Source organism: Chrysemys picta, chromosome 1, assembly GCF_011386835.1.
Source record: "Chrysemys picta bellii isolate R12L10 chromosome 1, ASM1138683v2, whole genome shotgun sequence".
NCBI classification, from domain to species: Eukaryota; Metazoa; Chordata; order Testudines; family Emydidae; genus Chrysemys; species Chrysemys picta.
In genome coordinates, this window is record NC_088791.1 from 219,300,395 (window position 1) to 219,320,685 (window position 20,291).

The following is a 20,291-nucleotide window of genomic DNA, read 5'->3' on the forward strand; positions in this document are numbered from 1 at the left end:
GTCTTCTTCAGGTATCTGGTCTTGCAGCTACCATACTGATGTTTCAATAGACCAGTCTGTTTAAGTCTCATGGAATTCTAGACAAGGATAGTTTTGCATTATCAGGGATTAAATAGGGAATAAGAACATATCGCTGCCAACAGTAGCCCCATAATTGTATTTCAAATGTCACAGAGATCTAGTTTAGAATGAACAATAAATTAAACCCATGTCATTAGGGCCCAATCCAATATGCACTAGTCAATGGAAAGACTCCCATTGGCCTCAGGGAAACTGGATCAGGCCCTAGTGACCAAACTGATATGCTGTTTACTGGCAATAGCATCCACGTCACTGAAGTTAACACTAATGCCACTGGAGTTGCAGCCACTTGCACCAGGTATGAATTTGACCCATAATACCAACCTCAGGTTTATAGAACAGAAAATACCCTCAAAAAGAAGAACAGGAGTACTTGTGGCACCTTAGAGACTAACAAAAGAAGAACTCCTGTTCTTCTTTTTGCGGATACAGACTAACACGGCTGCTACTCTGAAACCTGTCAGAAAATACCCTGGGATCTGATATGATAATGAGAAAATCTATTAAGCTTATATTGCCATTTACATTTTCCAAATAAAGATTAATAAAATCCTGTTGTGATCTGAAAAAAAAAACCCACCACAACAAACCTTGAAAGAGTTTACATTATTACTGGACATTTCTCTGCTTGTGAAGTACTATGGGGGGGTCATACTAACAGCATCAGTAATATACTTCTACACTCTTCTTTCAGACAATACCAAGTCACCACAACATCACAAGAGTTTTCTTCTTTACTCTGTGTTGTCAAAGCACTGCAAATTAAAAGAAAATTAAAAACCAGTGTAATACTGCTGGAGTCAGCCAAATCTGGAGTCAGCCAGATTTCAGAAATCACACTAGAGTATTAGCTCCCACAAAGTAGACTGGTGATATGTCAACCAATAGTCAAAGCCACATGATGAGGACTTGTCTTCAAGACTTGTCATCTTCTCTGAGTGGCTCAATATTTGATAGGAGTTGATGAAATGTGGGGCGCTTTTCTGGCAGCTATATGAGAACAAAAAACAACTTATGTGGTTACTTAACATTGAAAATATAACAGTTATTGTAACACATTCATTTTTCTTAGCTCAAACATGCAGAATTATGGAGAGGTAATGGCATTTATGGCAAAGCAATTTATGATTCCAAGCACTGTATGCTTTAAATCTTTCTTCTATTGCTATTGCTTTCTTTTTTCTTTCTCTTTAAAATTTTTGTTCAAGTAGAACTTATTTTTGTCATGTTTGGTGTAAGTCATATAAAAACTAACAATCACCATTTTATAGTAGCACCAATAATGTGCAGTTTCTAGACACTCAAGAAGGGACATATCACAGTTTAAAGACAGGTAAACAGAGGCGGGAAGAAGAACAATACATTTGGAATTTTTTTGTACTAGAGTCACAGTAGGCAGCATGGCAGCATTGATCTTTAAGAGAAACTTAAATATGGATACAGAATGATCAATGTTTGACCTACAAACCTTGACAGTGCTCTTACGTTTAGAATTTCAGGGATAGAGAAATTATGATGAATCACTCAAACTCTAAATCTGTCATCTACTTTGAGGCATATTTTAAAGTTATCTTCATAAATGAATGGTACACCTTCCTCAAAAGAAAAATCAGCTAGTTCTCCTTCATGCTTAATTTTCCACACTTGTCCCCTTATTAATTATGGGCCCTTCCTCTGGATTACTGTAGTAGAGGGCTTTATGGAAGCTAGTTTTTCTCTACAATTGATGTTCTTTAACAGAAATAGTTTCCTGTGTTGCTTTTTTTTCAGCTGGCCATCATGAAGCCCATCAATTGTTGTAGATAACATCTCCAATGCATATGGACCAATGTACATACCTCATGCCAGCAGCCGTACATTAACTGGTAGATGGTCTCTGAGGCCAGTTGTGGTCGGTAAAGCCGATATCCCTCAGAAACCTTCTCAATCACTTGTACGTTATCATACAGTTCATAGGGTTGCTTTCCCAAAGTGAACACCTCCCACATTAAGATCCCTGCAGAAATTTCCAGGGTTGAAAGACAAGAAATTTAATGAAAAACCATTCCAGATCAAGACACTTAAGCAATACTCATCTAACAAAATGGTAATAACAGAGGAGACTTCTAGCAAAAAATATTTTTCTAGCAAATGTATGGGGCTGATTTGTAACCAGGGTATGATTAACAGTATTAGTGTTAGTGATGCTGTACTCAATTGCAAACAACATACTGTTGCAGTGGAAGGTGAAGTTGAATGATACAAATGTTTGATGGGGTTGTTCAGTGATAATGCCCAAGACATGGCAATTTAAGAATTGTCCTTTGTCAACTTTACAAAATAATATAGAATAAGTACTAAGGGCATTTTGTAGATGATTTTCTCATGTGATTTAACAGATGTTTTTATGGGACTGGGACATTTAGTCCTTTAGTGTTAGAAGACTTAAATAAGATCCCCAAAGGACTTACAGTGATTATATATAAGGCTGCGAGTCTGTCACAGCGATCATGGACGTCATGGATTCCGTGACTTTCTGTGACTTCTGCAGCTGCAGCTGCCGGGCTGGCAGGCCCCAGGGCTGCCTGAGCAGCTGACCCCGGAGCCAGCTGCTGGGGTGGCCCCAGGGCCAGCCGCACAAGCCGCTGCTGGAGCAGACCCTGAGGCCAGCCACACTGGCTGCTGCTGGAGGAGGTCCAGGCAGCTGGCCCTGGGGTGCCAGAGCAGCAGTGGTCATGGAGGAGCAGTGGTTCCAGGCCTTGGAGCAGCGGGGGGCAGTCAGCCCCTGCCACCAGAGCAGGGGCCAGCCATTGCCCCCCACAAACACCCTCCCAGAGCATCAGTGTCCCGGAGGCCCCCAGGGCAGTGGCGCAATCAAGAAATGATGGGCCTAATTCTCCACTTGCTTACAGTGGGGCAATGGATCACTGTAAAACTGCTATGAAAGAGAAGAGAATCAGGCCCTGTATTTCTAGGGCGAAATACTGTCCCCACTAAAGTCAACATCAAAATTGTCACAAGACTTCAATAGAGCCAGGATTTTGCCCACAATGTAAAAGCAAACAGGAAAAACTATAATTTATAAAAAGAAATTACAATGCCCTCTGTATACTGGATAACATAGTAGTGTAGGGCTCAAGCAAAACATTTTCAGTATTACAGTCTTTCTTTTAATGGGATAGGGTGACTAGCTGGAGACAAAGCTGAGCGGAAGAAGAATTTGGAAAACCTTTCTTCTACCTTGTTCACCACAGCTCAGTGCCAGGTTGCCACGAGAAGATCAGCTGTTTGAGCTCTCGTGGCTGGAAACAGGTTTGCATCATGGTCTAAGTTCTGGCAAGAAGCTAGCATGGCTCATGTATCCCATGATTACACAGTATCAAGTGCTCTCCCACGCTAGAGGTTAGGCTTGAGATTTATGAATCTGCTACAACCTTTGAACTAACTGAACAGGTCTTTTAGCTCAGGCACTAGAGGCTGGTGCTTTTAGAGCCAGAGGGCTCCAGTTCGGACTCTGCTCCAGTGACCCACCCCGGGCATTCCACTACACGCATATTGCACAACATATGGGTAGTGGGCCAAATTCTAGTCTGTGCACCCACAAAGATGCCATTAAGATTACAGCAGTTTGGTCTATTGTTATTGCATGGCATTATTAAGCAGAATATACACGCTGTACGTAGTAAATACCTATCTTAGACTTTTGCACAGTAGTTGTTAAAGTCTGTCATTTTTTTGGCTTTTCAAATATGCAGTCAAGTTTGCATTTTTGAGCTTATTAAGCATCTCCAATATGAAAGGTCAAATCCCATACTTACCAAAGGCCCATACATCCGACTTGCTGCTAAACTTGGTATAATGAAAAACTTCTGGTGCCGACCACTTCACTGGAAACTTAGTTCCTAATGAACTTATATACAGGTCATCCAGAACATACCTGCAAGGGAAGAGCCAGTCTTCAGGCTATGACAAATAGCTAGTGAAACATTGCTTACTGCTTCTGCCTGGAATGCCCCACAAGAACTCTCCAACAAGCCTGTGAACAAAGCCTGGCCAGAAACCCAGGTCTCCAGAGGTGACCCGATAGAAACTCTAACCTCAAGCTACTGAGGTATGCTGCTGCAATCAAGTTATCAAGGGACTCCTTATCATGTCATTGCTAGAGGGAGCAGAAACCCAAAATCATGTGAATCTCTCACACAGGGGGCATTATAAAAACTCTCTTGCACACAGAGAACATTGTTGAGATTTCTTTGACAAGCATGAAACAGTGATGTGCATACATTTGCCCTCTAACCTTTAGAGATGCCAGGAGTCTGCACCTTCTATTTCTCTTCTAATTGAAAGCCCCAGAATGGGTTACAATCATTAACTCAATTGGACTAAAGAGAACTAGATAGCCCCTGTGGTTTAACTTTACTAATAACCAGTTCATTCACTGTTGATTTCATGGCAGCACTGGCTGACTAACACCAATAACCCATTCAGGATTGACATTATTGCACTACAGTGGTTGAAGAGTCAGTCTGTAGCTTACCTAGCCATCCCGAAGTCAGACACCTTCACAGTAAGATCACTATCAACCAAGCAGTTCCTAGCAGCCTTTAGTGGGAAAACAAGAAAACAGAGTGAGTGACCAAAATCCAAGTGAAATAAGAGTTTGGTTATTTTCAAATAGTATTTCTGTCCTTCAGAATTCCTTTGTAAGGGTCCTTGGGCTAGAACCTGGGACTGTAGCGCCTGGGACAGCTACAGTTAGGGGGAACGGTAGAGAGTAGGTTCTGCAGGAAGTACCACCCAAGTACCTGCTGCCCTCTGATTTGCCAAGTGCCCCTACTTAGCCTCAGGGGTTGCCCCAGGAAGTTGTCTGGACAACCACACAGCCTTTGCCTTGTCTCCTGATCTCTTATCCCAGCCTGACTCTGACCCTGATTCCTGCCTCCTAATTCCAGCCTGGTGCTATCTCTGACTTCCGCTCTCTGACCCCGGTCTGACTCTGACCCCAACTCTTGCTTACTGAACCTGGCTCTTGTGATTCATGCAACTCCTGCTCAGTGACCACTGTGCCTCACATGCAGACCACGGCCTAAATGCCTAAATATGACTACTAGGTCACACTGCCTACGCCCTGATCACTTATATTCATGAAGTTCTTTGATTAAATAAATGATGCACTATTTTTAGTTTGTAACAATAATAATACCTAGCTCTTTGATAGCACTTGTCATCCATAGGTCTCAAAGTGCTTTACAAAGGAAATCAGTATCATTATCCCCATTCTACAGATGGGGAAACTGAGGCACAGGGAGGGTCAGTCACCCAGCAAACCAATGGCAGAGCCAAGAATTGAACGCAAGTCTCCTGGGTCCCAGACCAGTGTTCTAGCCACTAGGTAACACCACATCAAAAGTTGCTAGTACATCAAAAAGAGGAACAACATATGTATGATAGGAGAATGCTGACTTGGTTATTTACTATGCATTATAAGGAGAATGGATTATTGAGAGATAATTTAAGCAATATGGGCAATGAATAGGCCAGTAAGAGCCCCGATCTGCACAGACTTATTTATGTGAGCATTTACCTAAGGCTATCATCTCTGCCCCAAGGGTTGTTAATCCCAGGGATATGGTTCACCTCCTAAAGCCAAGTTCGGTTTTTATTCTTGACTCTCTATGGTTTGTAACAGTCAGTAGCAAATTTTCAGAAATTGCCTTTCTATTTATAACTTGAATTTTGTACAGATAAACTGCTCGGCATCCTGGATTTCTGATTTCTGATTTGAATGTGCAAATTGGTTAGTTACATGTCCAGTTACTCGATTTGTGTACACAAATAAATAACTGCAAACACTAAAACGAATATTTAAAATGCTGGTTGAAGCTGGAGATGTTGGGCTGAGGCCTCTTTGAAAATGTAGCTCTTTCCATAGTGTAGAGTCTCATGCATTTTCCAATGGCTACAGTTAGAACACAGAATGTCAAGACTGAGTCTGGAACATGAGTCTCCAGGAGCTAGGGATAGTTCTCTTTCAGTGATCTCACACAATAACCAATCTGCTCCAACCCAAACCTGTCTGCCAGTGTTCTTGAACACATGCTCCTGCACAAACTGTGGGCCTAGATACTAAGGTCCTGATTCTGCTCTCAGTTTCACTAGTGTAAAGTAGAGCTAGATCACTATAAAACCAGGGTGCGTAATAGAAGGAACAAGACCCAAGTGGGTAAAATACTGGCTGATTACAACAAAATCTGAAAGGTTCAAGTTCTTGACACGGCAGCTCTTCTTATAATAGTAACAAAACACCACTAAACTGAACCTTCTACTCCAGTGGCCTACATGTCCACACTGTTACCCTTGTTTTATGCCAGTGTGAGTTACACTGGTATAAAATAGGAGTAACAGAACGTAGGATCAGGTCCTAACTCTCCTCCTCCTTCATATCCTACGTGGTTAGAGCTTACCAAGTCTCGATGAATGAACTGCTGGCTCTCTAAGAAAGTCATCGCTTCACAAATGTCATAACATATTTCCAGCAGCTGAAAGGGTTGCAGTTCCTTCCCGTGATTCCTCAAGTAGTTAAGCAAGCAGCCATTAGCCATATATTCTGCCACTATATAGATGGGATATGTCTTTGTGCAAACTCCATAGAGCTTAACAAGTTTGGGATGAGTAAGTTTCCTGAAACAAAATATTAAGACATAAATATGTTACTCTATTTTGTGAGCTTTTATTCCTTATCATTACCTTGACATTTGTAAAGGAACTTTTGGAGCCATACAAATAAATAATAAATTAATAAGAGTTCTAGCCTAGTTAGTAAATCCTGTCACAAGTTTGGGTTTGATCAATGCAATCTCAGCCTTAAAAATTTCCCTTTCAAGCAGAGGTTAATTTCTTTCTCCATGCTAGCATGAAACAATTGCACAAATAATCACTAATGGTGAAACTGACTTTTTTAGGACCCGTAGTGCAGACTTCTGAGACCCGCTGGCACACGTGAAGAAAGCTGAGTTAGTGTATTGGCACCTGAGATTTAAGGATTTCATGTCACAGAATGGACTGGGCCCTTTAAGAGGGAACTAGTCCAACCCACCTGTGTCTTATTAACAGCCTCTCAAAATGGGCCAGATAAAGGACAGCTGATCTCTATAAAGAGCTGGAGGAAGGAAGGAAACAAGAAGGGAAAGCTGTGGCAGAGTGTGAGAAAGGTTCCTGCAGGGAAGCTCATGCAATCAGGGGAGTTGCTCCAGCTTGGAAGGGCTGGGAGTGGCCTGCTGAAGCAGGGAAGATCCTGAGACACTAGGGGAGTTTTGAGACAGTACCTCAGGGAGGATGGGTTGTCCCCAGCTTAAGTCTGGGGAAGCCTCATTTTGAACTTTTTGCTAGTAAAACCAGACTCCACGGAGGGGTACCATTGAACAAAGAGAAGCCTTTTTTGATTTCTTGAGGAGTCCAAGAGGGGAAACTGAGGCAGGGCACGACAGAGCCACCCCAGGCCACGAGAAGGCATTCAAGAGGTGGCTATGTTCCTACTAAGAGAATGTAGCAAAGTAGAATCCGCTATTATAACCATTTCAGGTAGCCAACTGACAGGAGCACAGCGCGGGGGGGGGAGGGATAGCTCAGTGGTTTGAACATTAGCCTGCTAAACCCAGGGTTGTGAGTTCAATCCTTGAGGGGGCAACTTGGGGCTCTGGGGCAAAATCAGTACTTGGTCCTGCTAGTGAAGGCAGGGGGCTGGACTTGATGACCTTTCAAGGTCCCTTCCAGTTCTAGGAGATGGGATATCTCCATTAATTTCTAATTTCCTTATGTTGTGACATACCTAAAATGGCCCTGAAGAAAACTACTTGCAAATTGGTATCTCACTGTGGAGATTGGGGTGGTTACCTCACCATTGCCAAGGTGAAATATACTGCAGATGCATTCATCTGTCTAATACGTCCCATCTACTCATGCGTATGTCATTCCTACCTGCTTCTGATGACAGAAATAGATAATTCCATCCATGCCTGTTGAAGGAGGTGTTTCAATAATAAAGTACATGTTTAAATCACACGTGCAGAAGCTCAGCGGTCAGTGAAGCTGAAGAGCAGTATAATACTGGTTACTGGTAACCCCAGCAATCTCTCCACTATTCTGTTGATGCTTCTTTAAATGTGATGCCCTAGGTGGCCACATACTCAGCCTATGCCTAAAGCTGCCTGTGGTACTCACGCTTTTATTCTGAAGAGGAACTTCTTTTTCAGTGACTATTCTATAGTAGTGAGATGACTTGTGGAACAGCCCTATTTGCTATGTTATTTCATTAAGCAAAGTGCAGCTTACATCATGGTTTGAGCTTCCTCTATGAATTCATCTTCTGACATTGATCCTTCTTTAATCATCTTAATGGCAACATCATACTTTCCCTTCCATTTTCCCAGCTGTACCACTCCAAACTGGCCACTTCCTAATTCCTTGAGCAGGACGATTTCCTCTCGTTTCAGCTCCCAGATCCCTAGAGAGACAGAAGCAATCCCTTTTAGCTACCAGCCTGACATATGCAGTCCCCGGGTCCTAAAGGTGTCCATTTGTTTTCTTTTGCAGTGCATGAAAGTGTGCCATGTGAAGTCTATAGGTTTCGTATGTGAGTGGCAGCAGAAATGCAGCACAACCCCAGAGTGCCATTCGATACCACAGCTGAGGTATGTTCGTTCACAGAACCAGACAAAGTTTGTGTGACTTATGAAGGACTTTTGGGTCAAACAATAGAAATATCGCCAGGCTGTTTTTCAGTTGGCTTTGCAAACAAATGCAATCCCACCACATAATGTGCTAGAACAGAATAAGAAAGGGCCAGACTGAGATGGCCGTGGCATGGGCATGCAGATGGAGGAAGTGCACAAAGAGCCAGTCACTTGACCCCAGAGGGAGTTGGGGAATGTGTTCCCACAGCCTTCCAACATCCACACACACAGCAGCCTTGGGAATAGGCTGCATGCGCTGGTGGGTGGTGACTGCACTAGCTTTAAGAATAATACACCTGTGCACTCCCCATACAAGGGAGCTAGGGGAGAGACTGATCATCAAAGAACAATCCCTCTCTAAACTCTGTGTGTGGCAGGGTGGTTCTGCATTACCTCCGATACAGAGATAAATCTAGGTGGCTGCCAACCAGAGAGTTTAAAGCTTCTGCAGCCTTCTATATGGTCAAGATTGGAAGTAAGGAAAATCCTAATGGTTTATTTTTACTGACAAATTATACCTTGTTGGTGTGACGATGTGTGGGATCCATCTGTACAACCTAAGGAATTCTGGGTGAGTTTATGAACTCTCTCTGTGTGTCTTTATCAAACTCTATTTGGAATGTGCAGCCTTTTGTCTTCTCTGTTGTCCTTTTACGTCATCTTGGACAGAAATTCCATGGGGGGTGACACAGGACTGGCAATAGAGGGTTGTGAAATCTAGGTGGTCCTCTATTCAAATACAAGTGCCCTAGGCAATAGGCAGGCTCCCACCCAGAAAATCTAGTCTGTCAGGGGAGAGATAACCTGGCCACAAAGTTATCTGGTATGGATCTGGGATCATCTGTGAAGGCTGATCCAGGAGTCACAGGACAGAAGGAATGGAAGTTTATAAAAGGGCAGGAGCAGTTCTCCTGGGGGTCTTCAGCCATTTTCACCAGCTCACGCAGAGGGACGCTGCTGCAGGAGCCTGATGGGGAAGTGGGGACCCCTGGCCACCTAAATTCTGATGGACCCCAAGGGAGAGGTGAGTTAATGGGGCACTGCATTCAGGATGTTCAGTGCTTTCTAAATGATCTGTTCCCTCTTGTACTTCCTCTCTGAAGTAAAGAGCAGTGGTGGTTTAGAATCTTGTGCAAAATCTGTCTGTATGAGTTATGTACGACACCTACCACATGTCCCTGAGGGGTTAACCTGTTTACCCACAGTGCCCACAAGACTGGAGTTCTGAGAAGCGCTGTGCATAAGCTGTGGTGAGGAATTGTGAGGGCCACTCCTGGTTGCAGAGGCTAGGTAGTTGGACCACAAGGTCTCAGCTCTCAGAAGCGAGTGCTAAACAGAGGATCTTCATCCCAAGAGTATTCCTAGAGCCCCCAAGCCAGGAGCAGTCCCTGGACTCTATTTAGACTCTAGAGCAGTGGTTCTCAACCTATTTACCATTGTGGGCCACATATGCAGCTCTCTCTGTGTCATGTGGGCCACATTCACACAATATATATACTACCTGTATGGCCCTGAGGATGTCACATGGGCCGCAGCTGTGTGCTGATTGGGCTGCAAGTGGCCCGTAGCCGTAGGTTGAGTACCACTAGTCTAGAGGCTTAGAGGATTTGAGGATTCAGTATTTGGATCCCCTCAAAGCAGTCTGGTGAGTGTCCAGCAGGGGGAGCTCAACCAGCGCTGTGACAGATGGCAAACAGTGACACTAGTTTTAAAAGGGAAAATCATCTCCATACCATTTCCTAAGGATGCTGTTGATGGGACCTTATTTGCTTTCGTAGTCACAGCATGCCGAAGCCTTGTAATCATACCTACAAAGAAAGTCAGTTAAAGATCACAGTACATGCAGCTCTCTTAAATAATAATAATAAAAATTCTAGGCAACTAACAACCCCCCATGAACAAATTCTCAAGATCGACACCTAAAAGGGGGATAAATCTATTCTTAGTTATTTAGACCATTCCGTATGGCAAGAGATTCACCATAAATACTAGAAACCCAACAACCTGAGTCTCTCTAAATCTATCTATGATAGGAGAAAAACACATTCAGGTTCAGCAGAAGGGGCAAGGAGAGACAGAAGTGATTTACCTGCTGAGTTATGCTGATGATAGTGAATAAGCTGGGGAACTGAATCAAAACAGTAATTTTCAGCCAGATAATATTTGTTTTCATAGTTTGTGTGCACGTGGTAATGTTTGACCGTTCCTTTTTTATCTCTGAAAAATAGCACAAAGTATTCTTTATGTAAGAGCCTTGTTAAATGGACTCAATAAAGTCCAAGCCTTATTTAGTTAATTAGACAGGTAGTCACCAGACTCATGATGCACCAGTTAGAATTTTAATGATATTTTTTCTTTGCTGCTATCAGCTGTCATTTAGTTAAGGGGACTCTTTGCTTAATAAGTGGTATCTAAATACTTACTGTAGTAAAGTGGTCATGATAAAGTTAATTGGGCCACCCAGAATATTATGGGCTTGAGTGATGCTCCAGCCCTCCTTTACTTTCTGTTTTGTGTGTTCTCACTCTATTGTGGTGCAGTTGAATAAAGCAGCAAGTTCCCCAGCTTGCAGTCCTGTGAGTGAAGTATTATTTTTGTTGCACTGAGCAGTCCCTTTTCAAAATTACATGTTACAAATTTTCCATATTTCCATAGCTTCCAATATGTAGTATTCAAAATGTTGGTCATATTTATAAGGGATATCGGCTGTCCCACTGCAGGACACTAACTGCCTGGGGATAGGAAAAAACTTTCCCCATGAAAATCATAGAACCATAGGCTTAGGGTCATCTAGTCTAACCCCCTGCCAAGATGCAGGATATATTGTGTCTAAATGTTATTTAATCAAACAACAGTGGTGGGGAATCAGGGTATGATATCTTCGTCTGACGCATCTGGTACTGGACACCTCTGAGAACATTTGACTAGAAGGACCAGTGGTTTGATCCACTAAGGCAATTTTTCTGAATGTTTACAGTGCCATTTCTAACCACTCCTTCCTTTTTCCTGCCTCTCCCCAGCTTGATCTCTTCTCCCCTTCCCCATTTCTCTCTCTCTTCAGTTTCCCTCTCCTTCCAGCCATTACATTAATCTCCCATACAACCTGTCCTTGGAGATGCTCCCTGTTCAGCTGGCAATGAAACAATAATATATCTACCAGCTCTCCCCTACTCTCTCTCTCCCCTGCAATGAGTACACCTCTTTGTGGTGCCTTCTGTCACCATAGCACTGGACTCAGCAAAAGAGACCGGAAGGTTAAGGCATGGATGGATTTAGAGATAATACTGTTTAGAAGCCTGTTTCCAAACTTGCCCAAAGTTCAGTCCGGATCTGGTGAAGTAACTTTGGTATTGAATGACTCCCCTCAGGAACAAACCCGTGGAGTTGACAATGGAAACGAAGGCAGTCCTTTGAATACTCACTCAAGCGCCTTGCTGAATACAGACACAGTGTACTTGCCCACTCGGCTTGAATTTCGAACCATAAAAGCACCTTCTTTCCCCTAATAATAATAAATAAAAAGGAAGGAAAACATCACAAAAAACTCCCGCTATTTGAGAAATATTTTGTAACTTTGCCTTGATGCATTTCCAGAATGCCTTAAACTCACATCAGTTTTCCACTGCCTCAGTATATCTGGGTGACTAAACAGCTAGAGAGATTTTCAGTACATATTCAAGTTCAGGCTATTTTTAATGTGAGTAGCAGCTAAATCCTACTTTTTCCCTCTTCCCCACCCCCCCAACTTTGCACTATAGGTTTCTGCTTTTGAGGGTGGTTTCCCAGGTAGGTGCTGAGATTCTGGTCTCCATTAGGACTTTCCTAGCAGTACATGTAGGAGCAACATTAGTCTTGTGCTGGAATTTGGTTGCTGTGTGGCTGGAACAAGACACTTACAAGTCCAGCTGTGGCCTAAGATTCAATGCTGCAAGATGCTGCGTAACCTCCTGTCCCATTCAGATCGATGGGATTTGCGACTGTTCAGCCCCTGATTGGGCCATAGGTAACTAATCCTTCTATTGCCCCCCTGCCCCCCAGAAATACACAGTGATTCGCCAGGATTATACTTCCTTTCTGAACCTCTAGTGCAGGCAGCTGGGAAGGAAAATTGGGCCATGGCTCTGTGGAGCATGGTATGAGCTGCAAGTGGCTAAGCACCGATGGGACAGGCAGTACACAAGGAGTGAGTGTCACAGGAGCTAGGAGGTGTAATAGGTAAGTGTACTAGCCGTTGACATGTCATGTCTCTGATGGAAAGGAATATGACAATGCCATTGTCCAGTCGTCTCCGTTTGTGCATGTCATAGAATCCCCCCACAGTGTTCTCTGACTGGCAGTCTGTGCTCCAAAAAGACCAACATTTGAAATAGCAATTTAGAGTATTGTATGTCAGGAGTGAAAGCCATACAAGTGAAAGCTTTGGGGGAGGGCTCTGCCTGCCCTTTGCCTAGTTTAGATTAGTGCCATTACTTAGTCACCTCTAGGGCCCTTACATTCACCCACAACCTAATTACTGCTATATCTTCATACTAAATTAATACCTATTTCAGTTTCTACCACTCTCACTGTAATACTAAAGTTATTTAAAGAGCATTAGCACCCTCTAGAGGTGAGGTGCAGCAACGATAACAATAGATTTAGAGAGAGGTTTAAACGTAGTTAATAAAGATATTTCCAGTACCTTCTGTCGCAGCAGTTGCTCTGACTGGGCCCTGGAGATATCACCAGCGTACCAACTGCAGCAAGAAATATTGTTTACAGCATGATTTCCGAATAACAGTTTGGCAAAGTAGACTGATGAAAAACCCTTACAAGATGCCTCATTTTCAAATCTGCTTTTAAGCCAAAGTATCTATCTTACATAGCCCCCAGTAGTAGTAGTAACTGAGCGCCTCACAGTCTTTAATGCATTTATCCTTGCAACACCTCTGTGAGGCAGAGCAGTGCCTCAGATGGGAAACTGAGGCACGGAGAGACTAAATGACTTGCACAAAGTTACACATGAGTGTCCTAGGCTAGTTCCCTAACCACTGGACCATCCTTCCTCCCTGATATAGATCAAGATACATTTGTAATAGTTAAGTGTGATCTTGAAATAGTGTGAAGCAGACAAAGATATCCTAAAAATAAATAAATGTCTTCTGAATTAGCCTCCTAGACACTGAGATTCCCAGATGTTTATTCCCCATAGACAATACCTATAAAATTACATTATTAACAATAGATCACAGGACTCTGAGGGCCACATTTTGAGAGAATGAAATAACTGCCCACCCCTATGTGTTTAGATGTCTAAATACCCATTTAGATGCATTATTGTGGGGAAAGTGTGAGCAAACTGTGCCTGCTGGGGGCCTCCCTCTATCCATGAAGATTTGTCCCTTGAGGGGCCACTAGCATGTTAAGAATTGCCCATTTTCAAACACAAAGCTCCTTACCAGTGTTTTTAATAAAATCTTGGATCATTAACATTAAGCGTCTGGGGTGGCCGCTGCCTCTCCACGTTCCCTGTGCAGGGGCTTCGGGTCACTGAATCCATGTAAATACCTCACTCCTCTGGTCTTCTTCACCCTGACCTATTTGAGGCCAGCAGGGCACCCTGCTCTGTGGCCTTCAGAGAGTGAGGATACTTTCTTTTTTGCCAACTCTGCCATGGAGAGCCCTGCATGAACCCCCACCCTGGGGGGACTTTCAATTGAAAAGCATCAACTGCGTGTAACTCCTGCAACATTGAAACCTCTTTGTGATGGTCAGGCTTTACCTTACATAATATGCTAATGAGTTGCAAGCTCCCAAAGGAAGGAGACAGCTACTTCATACATGTTTTCAAGAGAAACTCCCCTCAGCCTCATCACAGGTGTCAGTGTTTTGTGAGCACACCCTTTTATCGGGGTATCAGACAGGCTTTTCTAAAAGCCTCCTCATCCGCTGCTTTGTTGGGTGAAAACAGACTCATTCCATTGGAAGCCTATGGAAGATTATTAATAATAAGGATGATTTGTATCACAGAAGGGTTGAGAGGAGGATAAGGGCTCCACTGTGCTAGGCACTGTGCAGACAGCTAATGGAAAGATGGTCCTTGTCCCAAAGAGCTTAAGGTTTACACATGAAAACACTCCACATACTCACTCATGCTTAGTGATGCTCTCCTCTTCTTCTGATGAATGGTCACTTCCGCTGGAGTTTCCCCTACAAAGTCGAAACACCCCATTGAAATCATGTAAACATACAGACCTTCCTCAAGTAAAAACCCATATTAAATATATTCACACTGAACTAATGCTAGGCTCAGGCCAAATTGGATTTTTCCCCCCTTTAGGCAAATTTGAGGATATATTTCATTTTCTTTCCATTTCTTTTTTGGTTTGGTGAGGGTGAAAAAAATACACACTTTCCCATGGTAAAATACTCTAACCTCAGTTTTAGAGCTGCAGCTGAATGTTGCAAATGAACACGTTGCAGGTAGAAAGTCCTTTATAAGTAGTGATGCCTTGGCTAGCTGTGCAAGGAAATTTTAACTTGAGTTTTAAAAATTATCAATTGAAAAATCAGGAGCCTGCTCAGAGGGCATTCACTAACTAAGACTTCTGAGGCGAGCCTAACGTGGCTCCTCCCCTTTGTGATAATACCTAGTGAGCTTGGAGAGTTAAACACTCTCTCTGCCTGTCCTGCTAGGCAGATGGGCTGAACCTCTCTGCTGCAGTTGTTATGAGGAGATTGTAATTGCCTCATTGAAGCTTACACAGAAATCCTCCAAAACCACAAAAGCTCAAAATCCTCTAATAAATGTTCTTAACATCAGGGACAGAATTAAAACAGCACATGCCAAACAAGTTACAACAAAACAAATATCTGCCCCCCTCCACTTCCTAATCCCAACAACAAACCAACAATTTAGGATTCTGATTTTTACTGCATTCTACAGCATTCAGGAAATTATAGGAAATTATATGATTACATTTAAAAAAAAAGTTGTAGGCCTGATCCAGCACCATTTACTCAGACAAATCTCTTTACAGTCTCTGGGATTACTTAAATGCTCCCTGCAAATACTCAGGCAAGTGCTTAATTTTATGCACAACATAAGTGTTTGCAAGATCAGGGCCAAAGATACTTAAAAAAAATTGGTCTGATCTGACAGGCTTCACTTAAACAAAATCACATTACTTTCTATGGGACTACTCACATGCACAATGTTACTTACATATGTAAATGTTTGCACGGTTGGGGCCTTAATAGTAAAGCAAGAATACATAGGGTGAAATCCTGGCCCTATTGAAGTCAATGGCAAAACTTCCATTGATGTCAGTGGGGCCAGTATTTCACCCATAATTTTTTTGCATTAAATATATATACAACAAGGAGATGAAGATATAGTCTATCTGATATCTTTCATGACACTTTATGCAAGGTATTCAGAAAGCCATAGAATAGATCATAAACTAGTGAAACATTCTGGAAATGTGGCCTGGTCTTTCCTAAAATGGTGGGGTGAAAATTTAAGCACTGAGTGGCCGGATGTTGATTTACCCAGGTTCATCATCATCCAGGGAGATCTCTTTCAGATAGGAACTTGGTGCGAAGCCTTCATTCCTGCAAATTAAACATTTCATGATTCAGTTATCTTGTATAATTCCATTTTAAATTTGATCTTTTCAAATAGGAAATGGTATTAAACAAACTCACTTACTAACTTTTTATAGTGTCAGAGAGATTTTCATGTTTAAAATATTTTAAAACAGTCCTAGTGTTTATATGCCACATAGAGGAATGCATGGGGAATTTTGTTGTAGGAAATTACTTTTTAATACATTAAAACCTGTAACAGCCACTGAAATAACTTCCATCTTAGAGATCGGCTTTCTCAGCAGGAGGAGTGGAGCAGGCAGTTTGTAGGTAGCTCAATAATGTCTTGATGTACTAATGGCTGCCAGCAGAGGGTTCTCTGATCCGAAAACAATTCCAGACCTCAAAAAGTCAATGGCTGTACCAATCACTCTCTTTCAGGGTCAACTCAGTCAAGCATCTTTATGAAGTAAAGCAGCTAGGGCTGTGAGGAGGCCACCTGAGGCACTAGGCAGCATGGCAAGGCAGAGCTAAACTGTGTCGGGACTGAGGGGTTTTTCTGGTTGGAAACACAAGGCAACCGTATCAGTTGCAAGCTGTGTCTGTTGGAGGGACAGAAAGACAGGACAGTAGCAGTGAATGTGACCGTGACTAAAGCAGAGAGACTGGGCTTCTTGGGCAGAAAACTCAATGGAGTGGAAGACTTGAAGATTGCTGAGTAAGGGAACTGCCTGCTGTTTGTTTCTGCCGTGTTAACGGAACGAGGACAATGTGGGTCATTTGTTTGTTTCTGTAAATAAAAGAGATTACACCAAAAATATACCTAACTCATACTTTCAATTTCTCATCCTAATAGCAACGGCCCTCCACGGCCCTGACTCCATTTAGCCACACAGGTCAAAGGGAAACACGATGAATAATTCTCTTTCTCTCTCTCTGCTCTTTCCCTTTAGCTCAGGATGCTGTGTTTGAGCTCTGAGAGCCTGGAGCTGATTGCATCAGATGTATACATACACCACTTAGTCACCAACCAAGCAGTCATGCATTCTGTACTCTGTGCATTAAACTGAGTAGTCCCTCACACATACTAATTTGTTGCTGGCCTTCTATTTTCTTTGATTCCATGGGACGTTGTACAGTGTGACTGAATATCAAGCTGGGTACTGTGTGTTAGAAGCTAATGTTTCTTTATTTGTTTTTTTCTTTATTTACAAATTGTACTTGAATCATTGAGTTATGAGTGGACCAGCCAACTCCACTCAGTCCAAACTTTCTTCAGTCGGTCTGGGACCTCTCTCAGATGAACATAGGTATTGCTCCGAGCTGGAGATTAATGAGAAAATACCTTCCTTTAATTTGCTGAAGGAGATTCCTCCCTTTGTGGACCACAAGGGAAATAACCAAGAAAAACTATAGATGGGGTGCCCAGTCATTGCGGTAAAACACTAAGGGCTTGTCTACATGGGGGTTTTAATCCAGATCAAATCAAGTTAATCTAGTTTGAAAACACTTGTGTACGCATGACGCAACCAATCACTGTGTATTAAATCCTCATCTATCAGGAGTTCTGGAGTTGTCCTGCCCAGTGGACTAGGTTCACTTCAAATTATATTAGTTGGTCTTTTGTTTGTGTGCATGCAATTGCTGTGCACCACTTTTTTTTGCATCCTTCCATTGGCAATCCCATAGTGCTTTGCAGGTTGACCATTATTGACCTGTCTGTTTACTTGTGTGCACTGCCTGCAAGTTTACAGGGTGCCCCTTCCCCCTTTTAAAAGCTGGTGCAGAGCCAGATTTTGGTGTTTGCCCCTGGATTCCAGTGTACTATTCTGGTGATACCACTGTGATAGTGCTCCACAAGCCCACACCATGCCTCGTGCTGCCCCTTGGATCTCAGCTGGAACCCTGGATTTCATCACTATCTGGGGGAGAAGCGTTGGTTCAGAAAACTCTTTGCAGACAGCTACAGGAATAAGGAGTTTTTTGTGGACACTGTGCTAGATCTTTTCGTGTGTTTATGGTTGCTTTACATGATAATATTTCACCTGTCCTGTTTATGTAACACTTTAAAAATCAGCAAAACGGTTATATAAATTTATTATGAAACAAAAGGCAAAAAACTATTATGTACATAGTTTAGTCCTATTCAGTGTCTACTCGGTGCTTCTTGGCTTGTCTCTTGTATTCATTAAATGGAGCATCTTTTGTCACTGTCCAGCAATAGTCTGCAAGCATTGATGGGCTCCATTTGCCCTGATAGCGTTTCTCCATTGTTGCAATGTCCTGGTCGCTGTGCTCGTCGCTCACTGCTCTGCCGTTCAGTGGAAAAAAATCTAGATGAGAGTGCAAAAAATGTATCTTTAGTGACATGTTGCAACCAAGGCTTTTGTATGCCTTGAGGAGGTTTTCCACCAACAACCTGTAGTTGTCTGCCTTGTTGTTTCCGAGAAAATTTATTGCCACTAACTGGAAGGCTTTCCATGCCGTCTTTTCCTTGCCACGCAGTGCATGGTCAAATGCATCATCTTGAAGAAGTTCACGAATCTGAGGACCAACAAAGACACCTTCCTTTATCTTAGCTTCACTTAACCTTGGAAATTTTCCACGGAGGTACTTGAAAGCTGCTTGTGTTTTGTCAATGGCCTTGACAAAGTTCTTCATCAGACCCAGCTTGATGTGTAAGGGTGGTAACCAAATCTTCCTTGATTCAACAAGTGGTGGATGCTAAACACTTTTCCTCCCAGGCTCCAATGACTGTCGGAGTGGCCAATCTTTCTTGATGTAGTGAGAATCTCTTGCACGACTATCCCATTCGCAGAGAAAACAGCAGTACTTTGTGTATCCAGTCTGCAGACCAAGCAAGAGAGCAACAACCTTCAAATCGCCACAAAGCTGCCACTGATGTTGGTCATAATTTATGCATCTCAAAAGTTGTTTCATGTTGTCATAGGTTTCCTTCATGTGGACTGCATGACCAACTGGAATTGATGGCAAAACATTGCAATTATGCAGTAAAACAGCTTTAAGACTCGTCTTCGATGAATCAATGAACAGTCTCCACTCATCTGGATCGTGAACGATGTTGAGGGCTGCCATCACACCATCGATGTTGTTGCAGGCTACAAGATCACCTTCCATGAAGAAGAATGGGACAAGATCCTTTTGACGGTTATGGAACATGGAAACCCTAACATCACCTGCCAGGAGATTCCACTGCTGTAGTCTGGAGCCCAACAGCTCTGCCTTACCCTTGGGTAGTTCCAAATCCCTGACAAGGTCATTCAGTTCACCTTGTGTTCTGAGGTGTGGTTCAGAGGAGGAGGATGGGAGAAAATGTGGGTCCTGTGACATTGATGGTTCAGGACCAGAAGTTTCATCCTCTTCCTCTTCCTCGTCTGACTCAAGTGAGAATGATTCTGGTGCATCAGGAACCGGCAGTCCTTCTCTGTGGGGTACTGGGCGTATAGCTGATGGAATGTTTGGATAATGCACAGTCCACTTTTTCTTCTTTGACACACCTTTCCCAACTGGAGGCACCAGGCAGAAGTAACAATTGCTGGTATGATCTGTTGGCTCTCTCCAAATCATTGGCACGGCAAAAGGCATAGATGTCCTTTTCCTGTTCAACCACTGGCGAAGATTTGTTGCACAAGGGTTGCAGCATATGTGTGGGGCCCACCTCTTGTCCTGATCTCCAATTTTGCAGCCAAAATAAAGGCAATAGGCTTTCTTAACCATAGTGGTTATACTGCGCTTTTGTGATGCAAAAGTCACTTCACCACAAACATAGCAGAAGTTATCTGCACTGTTCACACAAGTACGAGGCATCTCTGCTCACTTTGGCTAAACAGAAATGTGTCCCTTTGCAAAATCAAACACTGACAAATAAGAGAGCACGACACTGTATGATTTCTAGAGCTGATATAGGGCAAT

At 42.9% G+C, this 20,291-nt stretch overlaps 1 protein-coding gene across 3 annotated transcripts in view; it reads right to left on the minus strand.

Moving 5' to 3' along the window:
* Window positions 1-797: 797 nt before the first annotated feature.
* The window catches only part of BMX (BMX non-receptor tyrosine kinase), a 46,547-nt gene continuing 27,053 nt past the window's right edge, over window positions 798-20,291 (minus strand). For all 3 annotated transcript variants that reach the window (XM_065580332.1, XM_065580339.1, XM_065580328.1), the window contains exons 9-20: window positions 16,323-16,385; window positions 14,922-14,981; window positions 13,474-13,528; window positions 12,215-12,294; window positions 10,882-11,009; window positions 10,526-10,600; window positions 8,392-8,563; window positions 6,525-6,741; window positions 4,598-4,662; window positions 3,879-3,997; window positions 1,920-2,077; window positions 798-1,071 (exon numbers count right to left, since the gene is read on the minus strand). In XM_065580332.1, coding sequence (XP_065436404.1) covers window positions 997-1,071; window positions 1,920-2,077; window positions 3,879-3,997; window positions 4,598-4,662; window positions 6,525-6,741; window positions 8,392-8,563; window positions 10,526-10,600; window positions 10,882-11,009; window positions 12,215-12,294; window positions 13,474-13,528; window positions 14,922-14,981; window positions 16,323-16,385 — 1,267 coding nt within the window. In that variant the 3' untranslated portion in view covers window positions 798-996. The remainder of the gene's footprint in view (window positions 1,072-1,919; window positions 2,078-3,878; window positions 3,998-4,597; window positions 4,663-6,524; window positions 6,742-8,391; window positions 8,564-10,525; window positions 10,601-10,881; window positions 11,010-12,214; window positions 12,295-13,473; window positions 13,529-14,921; window positions 14,982-16,322; window positions 16,386-20,291) is intronic.